This window comes from Myxocyprinus asiaticus, chromosome 4, assembly GCF_019703515.2.
Source record: "Myxocyprinus asiaticus isolate MX2 ecotype Aquarium Trade chromosome 4, UBuf_Myxa_2, whole genome shotgun sequence".
NCBI classification, from domain to species: domain Eukaryota; kingdom Metazoa; phylum Chordata; class Actinopteri; order Cypriniformes; family Catostomidae; genus Myxocyprinus; species Myxocyprinus asiaticus.
In genome coordinates this window covers 46381586-46396974 of record NC_059347.1, presented here as the reverse complement: position 1 = coordinate 46396974, position 15389 = coordinate 46381586, and the positions used below count along the sequence as shown (strand labels likewise).

Below are 15389 nucleotides of genomic sequence, written 5' to 3'. Positions count from 1 at the left end.
TTAATTATTATTATTGTCTCTGAGACTTGATGTTCATGACTCTTCCTGGACTGTGGTGCTTTTTCTTCTCTGTGGTTTCCATGGAAACTACCACGCCATCAACTAATAAGTCACCTCTGCCTTATTCTGGTCCAGGGCGGCGAAGAGTCAACTCTCCTCCGCATCCACAGTTTATCTTTCTGTCTGTTCATCCTCACTTCCTTCTCCTGTACAACCCATACATTTTGATTCTCATCTTGGTGCTTTTGCTCTTCAGTTTCTTACTCCAAGTAATTTCTGTCTGTTCACCTTATGATGATCAGAAATATGGTGCTGCTCTTATTTCTCACTTCCTCCAGCCAAGTGTTTGGCAGTCAAGTTTTTAATTTGCTGGCTTAGCCATGCAAGGGGTTATAGAGAACACTTTGTTTACCATACAATGTATCTGACTTGACTCTACTGTTAAAGCAGGGTATGTATTTACCTCGGTTCAACAATATAATCATTTTTGGTCCTTGTTGGAAACATTTGTTGTTGTTTTGTTTTTTTAACACTTTGATCAAGTGATCAAAACCTCTGAGATGCATTAAATACTTCCAGATCATGTTAATTATGCTTCGTCCATCAGAGCACAGGCACAAGGAGGATTTTGGGAAATGTAGGAGAAGAGCACACTTCTCCCTCTCCTCTTATTCAGATATACAAACTCTTTGGACTGTTTTCACAGAAAATATTTATATTTTTCCACAGTGGTAGAATACACTTTATGGTTCATTCTTATCTTACAGTAAGTAGAACAACAGTACTAATGATAATGTTTGCACATTTTATGTCAAGTATGTGGCAGCTGATTGGTGCTTATGAGGTTAAGAGGTCTGAATCCTGGACTTTGGTTCAGACAATATGTACATTTTCACTGGTTGCCCTCAAACTATCTGAGGAGAAATTTTGATTTTGATTTGTTTTCTGTCACTTTCATGAAAGACTGAAAAGACTGTTATGTTTTTGTACACAGAAGAGAAAAAAACTTCCCTGAAAATAGATAGTGTATTTTCAGAATGGTGCATACAGAACAATATTGATTGGAGAGATCAGATGTAGAGCCTGGGTTTGGTTTCTGGTGAGTCAGAGGGTGTGTGTGGTTTTATTACATTATCTGAGAAACAAAGGTTTCTACTTTCTTCCTCTTATTCTCTCCATTTCACTTTTGTTTTTCTTTGTATTGCACTATTGTGGAAAGCACCCTCTCTATCCAATTCCTAAACCCTTCCCTCTCATCTGAAAGTACACAAAGCAGCAGCCAGTCATAATGCAGAAAAGTGTGTTCTAAGCCAATCAGGATACTGTATATTTCCTCAGCATCTGTGCCCTTCCCTTCACACAGAAAGGAGTTGACCAGATTTCTCATTTTCCATCTCTCAAGGCCCATTCTTTTCCTTTGTATCAGGGAACTTTTGTCATGCTGTGACCGGCAAAGCTTGGGTCTGTTTAATGACAATAATGTTGGATGGTCCTGTTAGATTTATTAAACTTATGTCCTTGTCTATTATTTTTATTTGATTTTTTTTTACCTTTTTTCTTTTTTTTTTTTTTTTAGTAATAAATGAGTAAAACTGTTTGTGATTTGGATTTTTTCTTATCGAAGGTTTTTTTTAAAAAGCACATGAATGAATATGAATTTATATGCTGTATGTATATAAACTCAGCAAAAAAAAACAAACATCCCTTTTTCAGGACAATGTATTTTAAAGAAATTTTTTTTAAAATCCAAATAACTTTACAGATCTTTATTGTAAAGGGTTTAAACAATGTTTTCCATGCTTGTTCAATGAACCATAAACAATTAATGAACATGCACCTGTGGAACGGTCGTTAAGACACTAACAGCTTACAGACGGTAGGCAATTAAGGTCACAGTTATAAAAACTTAGGACACTAAAGAGACCTTTCTGAAAAACACCAAAAGAAAGATGCCCATAGTCCCTGCTCATCTGTGTGAACGTGCCTTATGCATGCTGCATGGAGGCATGAGGACTGCAGATGTGGCCAGGGCAATAAATTGCAATGTCTGTACTGTGAGACGCCTAAGACAGCGATACAGGGAGACAGGAAGGACAGCTGATCGTCCTCGCAGTGGCAGACCACGTGTAACAACACCTGCACAGGATCAGTACATCTGAATATCACACCTGTGGGACAGGTACAGGATGGCAACAACAACTGCCCGAGTTACACCAGGAACGCACAATCCCTCCATCAGTGCTCAGACTGTCCGCAATAGGCTGAGAGAGGTTGGACTGAGGGCTTGTAGGCCTGTTGTAAGGCAGGTCCTTACCAGACATCACCAGCAACAACGTCGCCTATGGGCACAAACCCACCTTCGCTGGACCAGACAGGACTGGCAAAAAGTGCTCATCACTGACGAGTTGCGGTTTTTTCTCACCAGGGGTGATGGTCGGACTCACATTTATTGTTGAAGGAATGAGCGTTACACCGAGGCCTGTACTCTGGAGCAGGATAGATTTGGAGGTGGAGGGTCCATCATGGTCTGGGGCGGTGTGTCACAGCATCATCGGACTGAGCTTGTTGTCATTGCAGGCAATCTCAACGCTGTGCATTACAGGGAAGACATCCTCCTCCCTGATGTGGTACCCTTCCTGCAGGCTCATCCTGACATGACCCTCCAGCATGACAATGCCACCAGCCATACTGCTCGTTCTGTGTGTGATTTCCTGCAAGACAGTAATGTCAGTGTTCTGCCATGGACAGCGAAGAGCCTGGATCTCAATCCCATTGAGCACGTCTGGGACCTGTTGGATCGGAAGGTGAGGGCTAGGGCCATTCCCCCCAGAAATGTCCGGGAACTTGCAAGTGCCTTGGTGGAAATGTGGGGTAACATCTCACAGCAAGAACTGGCAAATCATCAAAAAGAGATGCACTGCAGTACTTTATGCAGCTGGTGGCCACACCAGATACTGACTGTTACTTTTGATTTTGACCCCCCGTTTGTTCAAGGACACATTATTCCATTTCTGTTGTCTGTGAAACTTGTTCAGTTTATGTCTTAGTTGTTGAATCTTTTTGTTCATACAAATATTTACACGTTAAATTTACTGAAAATAAAAGCAGTTGAAAGTGAGAGGACTTTTTTTGCTGAGTTTATATACACTGATTAGCCACAACATTAAAACCACCTGCCTAATATTGTGTAGATCCCCCTCTTGCTGCCAAAACAGCGCCAACCCGCATCTCAGAATAGCATTCTGATATGCTATTCTTCTCACCACAATTGTACTGAGCTGTTATCTGAGTTACTGTAGACTTTGTCAGTTTCGAACCAGTCTGGCCATTCTCTGTTGACTTCTCTCATCAACAAGGCATTTCCGTCCACAGAACTGCTGCTCACTGGATGTTTTTTGTTTTTGGCACCATTCTGAGTAAATTCTAGAGACTGTTGTGTGTGAAAATACAGAGAGATCAGCAGTTACAGAAATACTCAAACCAGCCCGTTTGGCACAATCATGCCACGCTCCAAATAACTGAGATCAAATTTTTTCCCCCATTCTGATATTTGATGTGAACAACTGAAGCTCCTGACCCATATCTGTATGATTTTATGTACTGCACTGTTGCCACACGATTGGCTGATTAGTTAATCGCATGGATGATTGTTGGTGCCAGACAGGCTGATTTTCATACACAACAGTCTCTAGAATGTAATCAGAATGGTGCCAAAAACAAAAAACATCCAGTGAGGGGCAGTTCTGTGGACGGAAATGCCTTGATGATGAGAGAGGTCAACAGAGAATGGCCAGACTGGTTCGAAGTGACAAAGTCTACGGTAACTCGGATAACAGCTCTGTACAATTGTGGTGAGAAGAATAGCATATCAGAATGCTATTTTGAAATGTGGGTTTGTGCTGTTTCGGCGGCATGAGGGGGACCTACACATTATTAGGCAGGTGGTTTAAATGTTGTGGCTGATCAGTGTATATATAGTGCATTCAAAAGTATTCAGACCCCTTCATTTTTTTCACATTTTATGTTTCAGCCCTATGCTTAAATGCTTTAATTGTTTGTTTTGTTTTTCTCATATCACTCCATACTCCATAATGACAAAGCAAAAAACAGATTTTTGATCACTTTATCAGCAAATGTATTAAAAAGAAAAAACTGAAATATCACATTAACATAAGTATTCAGACCCTTTGCTATGATACTTGAAATTGAGCTCAGTTGCATCCCATTTCTCTGGATCATCTTTGAGATGTTTCTACACTTTGATTGGAGTCCACATGTAGCAAATTCAACTGATTGGACATAATTTGGAAAGGCACTCACCTGTCTATATAAGGTCTTACAGCTGAAAATGCATATCAGAGCAAACACCAAGCCATGAGTTCAAAGGAACTGCCTGTAGAGCTCAGAGACAGGATTGTGTTGAGGCACAGATCTGGGGAAGGCTTCAAAAAAATTTTGGCTGCATTGAAAGTTCCCAAGAGCACAGTGGCCTCCATAATTCTTAAATGGAAGAAGTTTGGAACAACTAGGACTCTTCATAGAGCTGGCCACCCAGCCAAACTGAGCAATCGTGGGAGAAGGGCCTTGGTAAGAGAGGTGACCAAGAACTCGATGGTCAATCTGGTTGAGCTACAGAGATCATGTGTGGAGATGGGTGAAACTTGCAGAAGAACAACCATCACTGCAACACTCCACCGATCTGGCCTTTGTGGCAGAGTTTCCAGATGGAAGCCTCAGTGCAAGACACATGAAAGCCTGCTTGGAATTTCCAAATAAGCACCTAAAGGACTCTCAGACTATGAGAAACGAGATTCTCTGGTCTGATTAAATGAAGATTGAACTGTTTGGCCTCAATTCCAAGCGTTCATGCCTGGAGAAAACCAGGCATTGCTCATCACCTGCGCAATACCATCCCAACGTTGAAGCATGGTGGTGGTAGCATCATGCTGTGGGGGTGTTTTTCAGTAGCAGAGACTGGGTAGCAGTCCGGTGGTCAGGGTTGAAAGAATGCTGAATGCAGCAAAACAGAGATACCCTTAATGAAAACCTGGTCCAGATTGCTCAGGACCTCAGACTTGGCCGAAGGTTCAACTTCCAACAGGACAATGCAAAAGTGGCTTAGGGACAACTATGTGAATGTCCTTGGGTGGCCCAGCCAGAGCCCCAGAATTGAATTGAATCCAATCAAACATCTCTGAAAATGGCTGTCCACCGATGGTCCCCATCCAACCAGACAGAGCTTGAGAGGATCTGCAGAGAAGAATGGCAGAAAATCCCCAAATCTAAGTGTGCAAAGCTTGTCACATTATACCCAAAAAGACTTGAGGCTGTAATTGCTGCCAAAGGTGCTTCAACTAAGTACTGAGTTAAGGGTCTGAATACTTATGTCAATGTGATATTTCATTTTTTTTCTTTTTAACAAAGTTATCAAAAATCTGGTTTTTGCTTTGTCATTATAGGTTATGAAGTGAAATTTTTTATTTTAAGAATTTTAGCATAAGATTGCAACATAAAGAGTCACGTGATGCCATGCGAGGTTTGGACGTGTAAATGGCGAGCTCTGCGCACTTTGCTGGTTTTAATACTTTTTATGTCATAAACCGAGGAGATTCGATACACCCTGATCCTTAACTGTTCTAAAACAATATGTCAAAGAATTCAAAATCCTCGGGCTCTGGAGACATTAAAAGACACTTACGGTCTCAAGCTGATGGCCCTGACAAGGCCGCGGACCAGGGAGCCGATTTGGCCAGAGAAGTGAGGGAAATTCAGTGAGAATTGTTGAACTTGTCGGCAATGCTGATGAAGGTCATTGCTGACTTGGAGGATCTTGCTGTAATATGTCGATTGATCACTGCCATGGAAACTAAATTCACTGAGGTGGTTACAAGAGTGGGGGATGTTGAGAAATGGATCAATTATCTGGAGTCATCGGAGAGCGAATTATCTGTTAATCCGCTAGCGACCAAGGTGGATTTGGAGCACGTCTGGGAAAAGTTTGAGGATATGGAAAATCGTAGTCAGCAGAATAACGTCCGGATTGTTGGAATTCCTGAGGCCGAAGAAGGTTGGGATATGGTGAAATTCCTGGACAGGCTACTTCCGAGTCTGATCGACATAACAGGCCATAAACTGGAAATCAAGCGAGCTCACAGGGTTCCATCTCGGAGATCCGCTGAGGAGACAGGCCCTGATCAATTCTGGCCAAATTTCTGAGATCATCCGAAAAAAAATCTCGTGTTACGCAAGGCGAGGAGTAAAGGAAGGCTTTCTTGGAAGAACCACAGCATTTTCTTGTTCCCAGACTTTGCGAATTCGACGAGAGAAATGTTTATTGTAATCGATTAAAGGAATGCAAGAAACTCTTACATCAACGGAAGGTCGCTTTGCAAAGAGTCCAAATATGATGCTGAAAGGTTGAACTATCAGCCATTAATTCATTTAAATGTTAATAGGTCAACTTCTGTGAATTATTGTGTTAATCGAACAATTACAGTTAAGAAACAGTTCTGTTAATAAACATGGAGTGGATATGTTGCTGTTGATGTCCATTTTAAGGATTCCAAGCATATGTATAGATGAATTTGTCTTTCTTTGTGGCCTCTCTTTGGTTCAGCCATTGCTGCCACAAGTGCAGTTAATTAACATGCTGCACCTGGAAGTCCTAAGGAATTTTTATGGCCATCTTTGCTTAGGATGGGAGTCAAGATTTTCATGCTAAGAAACCTGTGGACCAATGTAAAGTTCCTTCCAACATGGAGATAGATCTATGGGTTTCCTTTCTACCCCATAGGTGTCTGGCTGTTGTCTGAGCAGCTTTATCTGATGGCTGCTTGGCATATGTGTAAGTCCACCAAGACCCAATCAAAATGAAGCAACTTTTCACTGAGACAGTTAGAGAGGGGCCCTGCCATAAACTGAAGGCCCTGGGATGCCATCTTGTCCATTGTTCACTACACTCCTGGACCAAAACCATTTTGGTTCTGAAACATGTCTTATTTTGCAAAATCACACTGAATGTACAATTAGAAGAGAGTTTGATTTTTTTAATTATAATTTTTTTTCTATGTTTCTTTTGTTTTTTGTGGCAATTTTAGAAACTGTACATTCCCTTTTACCTCCAACCCCTCATCTCTACAAAAATCACAGGACAGGGAAGGGACTCTGATCTGTCACGTACTATAATTAATGTTTACATATTTACAGGTGAACACAATCAGGTAAGACTCCAATGGAAAATTATCTGAATATGCTTGGTTCTAGATTCCGAGCAGCATATTTCTCCTTGGATCACTCTAGACTCAGTGTACCAACAACAGCTGTTCAAGCTCTGCCAACTCTCAACCCAATGGACAAATCAAAACCTATCACTGTTCTCATTGAGCCCAATGGACCAATCACTGAGTCTGAATACCAGTTTCAATCTCAACCTCTCAAAACATGAGAATCCTCATTAGAATAATAAAATATTTCCTAAGAAATACTTTAGTTAGAAAACAAAGCAGATTAAAGGAGTTGCAAAATGTTTATTTATATACACACATATGTTCTCATATTGTTCTTATCTGAGCAAGCAGATAAGCTGTACATTGCCAAAGGCAGTTTTTTAATTTGGTTTTACAAAAATAGAAACCATTGAAAATAAAAATAAGAGATGCTGTTTAATCCGAAAGTATAGACTACAGATAGAGAAGATTTGGCTGTTAATGTCTGATTTTACTACATCAAGACAATATGAGAATATTTTATTCAAACTGTCTTTTGATGACATGCATTTTAAAGAGCACCTATTATGGTTTTTAAACGTGGCTAATTTTGTTTTAAAGGTCTCATACAATAGATTTACATGCATCCAATGTCAAAAAACACTTTAATTTGCTCATAATTTAAATTGCAGCATTACCTTTTTTCCCAGTGTCAAAAACAACTCGTTCAATGATCCGCTCTAAAGGATTCATTCTAAACTCCTCCTTTCAGAGAGCCTTCTCTGCTCTGATTGGTCAGATGCCCCAGTCTGTTGTGATTGGTCTACCGCTTAGTGTAGTGTTTGAGGGAAGGTCAAAGCTGTTCGCGAGCAGCCAATGAAGACCAGAGGCGGGGTTTTTTATTACCAATTTACATAGCTTAGTACAGGGATAAGTCTGGAATTACTAACGACTCGTTTCAGGTGTTCAGAATAGGTTCTTTCTTTTGGGAGTCAATAACTCCATTGACTTTTTTACATTCACAAACAGCTATATAACACACTACATGAAAGGTAATATTTGAAAAACCATAACAGGTGCTCTTTAAGTTACAATTTCCCACAATCCATTGAAGAAGAGGCAAAAATGTATGTGTTGCAGGAAGAAAAATAAATCACAAAAACATATCCATCTGTTATTAATGCTGGTGTAGATTAATGTAGCCACACTGGCATTAAATGCATTTCAGAAATAACAAGCATGTATTTAAAATACTGAAGTACATAAAATGTATAATTACAAAGAAATGTTACACTCAATATTATTTATTAGGGATTGAAAACATACAGCAGGGCCCCAAAACTATTCTAATGACAGCAGTTGTACCGCATAACATTTCAAATTTGTGTACTTCAGCTTCACATGGGTTGTTAAGAATTTGGTTTCAGTGTGTTTGAGTGGATAAGGAAAGCTGGACACAGACAGACACAGACACACACCTCAACTGCATTAAACATACAGAAATAATGATGCCATTTCTTCCAGGGATCCGTAAACAGGTTTCTTGTACACCCAAACTCACACACACATATTCACTCACACACTCACGCACGCACATCTCTCCTTACACCTGGTCTCTGAGTTTAGCCAGTCTTTGAGAGAGCTCATCCTACAGTGAAAAAGAAAAAAGTAGTAGTAGATATTTTACATATTCGTATGTTTGTATAAGAGTGTGTGTGTGTTTTAATACCTGTTCTGTAGATGCTACACTGGTTCCCACTGATCCCGTCTGACCTTGAGGAAGCTCCATATTGAGGTCCAAGCTGAACACACAAGTATAGACATTACTAATTTACAGTATATCTATTTAAAATTGCTTTTACTGACTGAATTAGCATAATTATTTTCATTACTTTCTGAATATATATATATAATTATAAAAAACAATTGTTGATTTTCTTAATGAATGAGCTTTTTGACATAATACAAAATAGTTTTAGAGACTATTTCATATTGAACAAAAGTATGCATTAACAACACCTGAAATCAAAATAACGAATCTCAGTATTAAATTATTTTTTTTTTAAAATATCCTACCCAGCCTCATCCGCCATTTCCATCATGAGCGCATCAACTTGACCCTGTGGTGTGGTCAGTGTTGTGGTGCTGCTCATCGTGTCCTCCATCTGAGCTGTCTGTACATCCAGAGTTTCAAACTGACGCTCAAACTTATCCATCAGGGCAGAAATCTGACAAATCACAACACAAAGAACAAACATCACTAATAAGAACTGATCACTTACTGCACCACAATTTGGATTGCGTCAAAGAGCTGATGACTGAAAACACTTCATTTGAAAAAAAGTGAATGCAAAGCAAGACACAGAAGCACTGCTCTCTCTCCCTTTACCTTCTCAAGGTTCATGCTTTTCAGGGTGGCATCCATTCCTTTTACCACCCCAGCCATGGACTTGGTGACCTGCAGAATAAAAGTCAAAAGTTAAATATTAAATCTATGGGATACATAATTTAGTTTGTCTGGTTTAGAGGAAAATGGTCTATATGCATGTACCTGGTTCATGGTGACTGCGGTCTGTACTCGTGCAGCCACTGCATCCACTCTGGCACTCATTCTGAGGAAGTTCACTGATTGGTTCTTCTGGCGGATGGCGTTTTCTGCATGTATCCGTGCAACCTCCATATTGCCTTTCTGGATTGCCTAGGCAAGCAAAACACAAGCATGTGCACCACACTTCAACAAGGAATATATCAAGAAAAACATTTAATTCGTAAAGCAGCTCAGAATTCCCTGAGCGGGTTTGTGTGAATTTTTTGGGTCTAGATGCATTTGTACAGCTAATGATTATATTCCAGGAATGGATGGATTCAAATAATTGTTTTCAATGTTGAATACAATAATTGCGGTTTATTTCAAAAGGGCTTTTTTTTTTTTTACCTTCTTGACCTTGGCCTTCTCTACCTTCTCTTCTTTGTCGCATTTCTTAGAACTCCGCTGAAGTTCTTTGGCTGCAAACTTGAGGTTAAACAAATTCTCTGGAATTGAAGGTCAAGGAAATAATTTGTAGTAAAATACGTAAAATTATTATTTATTTATTTTTAAGTAAAAAGAGAGATTTCCCTAATGGCATGTAAAACAATATCATTACACACCGTTACAGACTGAACAAACTAGACCGACAGGCTGGACAGTGAGTTCACCTACTTACAGGTGGGGACATTACGTAATCCTACGTCACAGTCATTGGCTCTACCTGTCGGAATCTGGTGATGTGGGGAAAAGAGTATCTAATTATGTTTACATCACCTATTCATCGAAATATACATTTAGCATTTCTTTAAAAATATATATATTAACAGTACATCGAGTTCACTTTTTTTAACTTTCCATTCAAATTCGTTGTCAACACTGGACCCAGAAACATAGAAAGTGGGTTATCTGAGATATAGCGATGATATTGAGCCGCCTATAAGTACATACTAAAATGATATCACCACCGCATTTAACCTATATATAACTCTCAGTAAACGTGTTTACGGTAGGAATCCCAGCGGTAAAGTAGACTGGAAGGGGCCCCGACCCCTCCGGGTCGTTAGGATACTTTCCATGTTCGACGTAACGTCCCGGTTCTGTTGCTGGTTGCTCTGAAGGATCAGTGCCGAGTTAGACGGTCAAAGTAGGTTTCAAACGTCTTTTTGACGAGCTTAACCTGCGTTTGGATCAGTAACAGTCCTCCCTGTCTGTTTGTAGTAATTTCCCTGCTTTCACTTCCGGCTTCTCTAAACAACTGGAGTGATGTCACAGTCATGCGCTCAAATCAGATGACGTCACGGGCAAAAGAGCAGGGGTCGGTTGCACCAGCTGTGCGTAAGTTAAAACTTACCCTAGTTGTGGCATAAATGGCATCAAGTCACAATTTACGTACTACTAAATATTTGAGCGTTGCACCATTAAACTTAAGTAGAACGTAACCCTACGTATAAACTAAATATTTACGGAAGCCTCCGACCAGGAGTAACGGATGGAATTATGACATCAATGAGCTCATGTTTTGCTTGACAGGCATCAATCATTTCGACATACATTATGATGCTGACATTTACGAGAGAGAGAGAGAGAGAGAGAGAGAGAGAGAGAGAGAGTGTACTTTTAAGCATCTCTTCAGCATGAAACCGTTCTAACGGGGCAGTTTTCAGGATGCGTCGCCCAGTGTCACGTTTCAACACATTCAAAATATATATAGGATATTAAAATGAATAAATGTCTGTTTTTCCAGCCTATTGTATTCGTATTTATTGATCACCTCTTATTTATTTTAGATACAGTTCCTATATATTATTTACACAGGGCAAATATACTATTTATCAAATCTTATTTTATTACGTATCGTATTTTAATGGGGATATAATTTATTAAAGCTAACAGTTATGTGAGCAGACAAGGTTTGAACATCAACCGTAACAAGATCAAATTGAAGTTCATGGCTTTTTAACACTTCTGTGTATAAATTTGAAGGCTGTTTTTGGATCAGTACAGGTAAACGTCATAATATGCGACTACGCATTATTTTATGAAGAGCTTACGACCTACTAGTTAAGCAGGGCCATAGCCAGGGTTTAGAAATTAGTGAGGTACAGATTTTTTCTTCTTTTAATAGATCTTATTTATGGCAATTCATACCAATATTACATCTAAACACAACCAAAGTTATACACTACAGTCACACAAACTCATTATCTATAATGAAATACATACAGAGGGACCTGTTGGCAAAAATACTTTTATTAAAGTTGCACAATCTCTTCTTCTGTGTGTGTGTGTCTGCGTTGTGACAGAGAGGGACAGAGAGAAGAGAGATAGATAGTAAAAAAAGAAAGAGAGAGAGAGAGAGTCAGGAGAAGATTAGACCAAAAAAGCTATTAAACTATTCTGAAAAGGACTATTTGATTACATCAGGTTTCATATTCTCTTATGTAAAAACTGAGATTATATTGTGCACTAACTATGTAAAGTGACAATACAGATGCAAAAAAGGAGATCCACAGCATTATGCAGATACTGTAATGTTAGCCATAATGTGCATTAATGTCAGTGCCACATATACACAGTTTGGAACAAAAACTTTTCAACCAGGCCAACCCCCTCTGAGGTGTTAATACATTGATCTGTGCTGGAAACCCTGTATGACACACAATGTATGACATCTTTTTGTTCTGGTTAACAGGGAGAATAATAAGTTGCAATTTACAGACTTTCAAGTGTGATCTCTCTTCAATCACAAATAAATTATTGCTCCAGGAAGGCCATAATTATATTCAAAGTGGCTCTTTAAGGCTCCTACCTGGCAGTGAAGGCTTGAACCGGGCAGTGGGCAAAGCAATGTTTGGTTGAAGAACACACTAACAACAGGCCGTTCATCATGGTCTTTCTCTCCACTTCTTGGCTCACTGAAATTGCATAAAATAAGACATACAGACACACAAATTATGATCTGGTAGTGCAAATGTGACAATCTTGGAATACTAATCTTCACAACATGCATTACCTTTTGGAAGGCTAGTTGGATCCTCCTGTGGCCAGAGGCATCCCACCACCTGAGAACTCTCTCTTTGTCAGTTTTCACATTCCAGTGAACATGCATAAGCGCCAGTCCTGTGAGCCGTTCATTGGACATGCTGGCTCTAAGCCATGTTTTCAGCCTTCACATGGCAGAGAATGACCTTTCACAGGCACATGTTGTCACTGGAAGTGTTAGAAACAGTTTCAACAAACATTTTATGTTGGGAAAGAAGGCCATTTATGTTGCTTGCAGAGTTTCCAAAGTTGATGTAAGCAGGGACTCATCTTCCAAGTGAAACGTGTGCCTCCAGTGTTCTATTTCCTGCTTCACTCTATCTGGGTCATGTAGGTCTTCTCGGTACCACTCTACCAGCACTTCCTCCCTTTCTTCTGTCAGCTTTTTTAGAGCTTTTGTTACCAGATAAGCTGCTAGCATCGCAGGCTCATTCCTTTGAGAGAACCTGGCATCCAGCTCACTAGTGATGTGGTCTATAAAAGGATAAAAGACATTTACACTGTAGTGGTCTTCCACTGACTCTGTGGGTAAGTTAGGCCTATAGTTCTGTTTCACAGAAATTCTCCGCTTGGCTGGGACCACATCAACAGAGTTGGCCAGGGCTGTGGCTTTTTGAAAACTAATTCCTTGCTCACATCTCTGTTTGGTTATGAATTTATGTACATTTCTTGCCTCCTCGTATGCTGTGATGATGTCCAAGTTAGTAGCCTCCAATTGTTTGGTGAGGGGCTGCATGTAACCTAGGACATGGTTGGTCATCACAGCAGTAATGATAGTCTCGAATGATTCCATACTATGCCGGAAATTACTAGCCTTTCCAGAGATGGAGGTTGGTTCTGTCTCCATGCTCTTCAAAGCAGAATGTGCAGCAGTGAACTTTTCCACAAAAGCGCATAATGTGGTTGCTCTGGTGCCCTGTCTGGTGTCGACATCAACGGGATCCCTGCTGTCCTTGATTGGCCATCTTCTCTTCTGCTCTCTTTCTGCAAAGCATCTTTCCTGACACCTGTGGCTGAGAAGAACACAGCAATCCTTTCAATGATGGACATGGCAGTGTACACCCTACAGTGGGTGAACACTGCCCTGGGGTACAGTTCCTGGATTCTCTTTTGCACCCCACTCACTTTTCCACTTATTGTAGAGGCCCCATCATAGCCCTGACCCCTAAGGAAGATTTGCATGAAGACCTCACTTTGCGAGCTGCCTGAGAATGGCTTCAGTTATTGTTGCTGCATCTTGTTTTTGTAAGGGACAGAAACCAAGAAAATCCTCTCTTATCTCAGTTTTTTCTTCCTCCTCACTGATGTAGCAGACACATATTGACATCTGTTCAATCCCACTTATGTCCATGGACTCATCAGCTAATACAGTAAAGTACTTGGCCTCCTTTATTTTCTTTAACAGGGTCTCTCTGACTTCTTCGCACAGCATTCTATTAACTCATTCTGAGTTTGTGGGGAAAGGTACATTCCATTTTGGGGTGCTGTCTGCAGATGTTGCTTTAGGGCAGAATCAAATTCTGCTTTCCAACTAACAAAGTGCTTGAAGTTCCCATTTTCACCTCTTTCTCCCTCCCAGCTCCCCTGAAATGCCACATTTCGCTAGCCAAGACACACGCTTATATCAGTGATGGATAAGAGACTCTTACGATTGGCTATAAACTTTTCATCATATTTTTGGCTAATAACTGAGCCAATGTTCTTTTTATTTCCTTGGACTACAGACAGGTAGTTCTCTGCCAGGTGAGTGGCTCTTTGATGCCCCACTGTCAAGCTATGACTTGAGATAATACCTCGCTTTTCACCAATAGCGTTCTTCCAATCAGTGCAGCCCTTTGTAATGAAGCTAAAGTTGGAACCCTTAACCTTATTAAAGGCGAGGCCATGAGCACAATAGGCTGCATCTTCATGAGGTGAGTAGCGAAGCCATTCATATTTCTTCTCCCACAGGACATTATATTTTAGCTGGTTTCCTTCAAATGCCCGATGGGGATACCTATGCTGCTCTGTTGGCACCCACTTATTTAGGAGCAAACAGGTTTTCTCTGTATCTGTAAGTACCTGACTCTGTATGACTTTATTCTTTAATTTTACAGGATCAAAAGGATGTAAAGTGACTCCTGTTTCTCTGTCCTGCTCATCTCTGTTCTCCTCCTCTCTTCCCTCCTCCTCTCTGTTCTATTGTCTGACTGTCTCCTCTCTGTCCTCCTCCTCTCTGTTCTTCTGTCTGTCCTGCTTCTCTCTGTCCTCCTCCTCCTCTCTGTTCTGTCTGTCCTCCTCTCTGTTCTTCTGTCTGTCCTGCTCCTCTCTCTTCTCCTCCTCTCTGTTCTGTCTGTCCTGCTCCTCTCTCTTCTCCTCCTCTCTGTTCTGTCTGTCCTGCTCCTCTCTCTTCTCCTCCTCTCTGTTCTCCTCTCTGTCCTCATGGTCATATTTTTCTCTGTTTTCTTCTGGTTTTGTATTTTTATTTACAAATAAATCTAGTGTATTCTGTAATAACCTTTTCGGCATTCTTCTTCTCACTATTCTGTCTGACTTGTTCTCTGTGGGAGGAGGGATCGTGGAGGTTGATTAGACCTTAATTGATTACATCACAGCATGTTGCTTGAAAACAA

At 40.4% G+C, this 15389-nt stretch overlaps 1 protein-coding gene across 1 annotated transcript; it reads right to left on the bottom strand.

Moving 5' to 3' along the window:
* Positions 1-7506: 7506 nt before the first annotated feature.
* On the bottom strand, positions 7507-11001 carry LOC127434755 (charged multivesicular body protein 1b). Its single transcript, XM_051687712.1, has 7 exons — positions 10805-11001; positions 10141-10238; positions 9757-9903; positions 9595-9663; positions 9282-9433; positions 8935-9007; positions 7507-8853 (listed from the first exon to the last, which is right to left on the bottom strand). Exons 1-7 carry the CDS (start codon positions 10809-10811, stop codon positions 8809-8811), a joined length of 591 nt encoding a protein of 196 aa, XP_051543672.1. The 5' UTR covers positions 10812-11001; the 3' UTR covers positions 7507-8808.
* Positions 11002-15389: the final 4388 nt, after the last annotated feature.

What these genes read in the sequence shown, in the direction of transcription:
- LOC127434755 (XM_051687712.1), bottom strand. An exon ending in GAAATGGCGGATGAGGCTGG is followed by an intron (nt 9,008 to 9,281) that starts GTAGGATATTTT and finishes TTGTGTGTTCAG; the next exon opens with CTTGGACCTCAATATGGAGC. An exon ending in GTGTAGCATCTACAGAACAG is followed by an intron (nt 8,854 to 8,934) that starts GTATTAAAACAC and finishes TTTTCACTGTAG; the next exon opens with GATGAGCTCTCTCAAAGACT.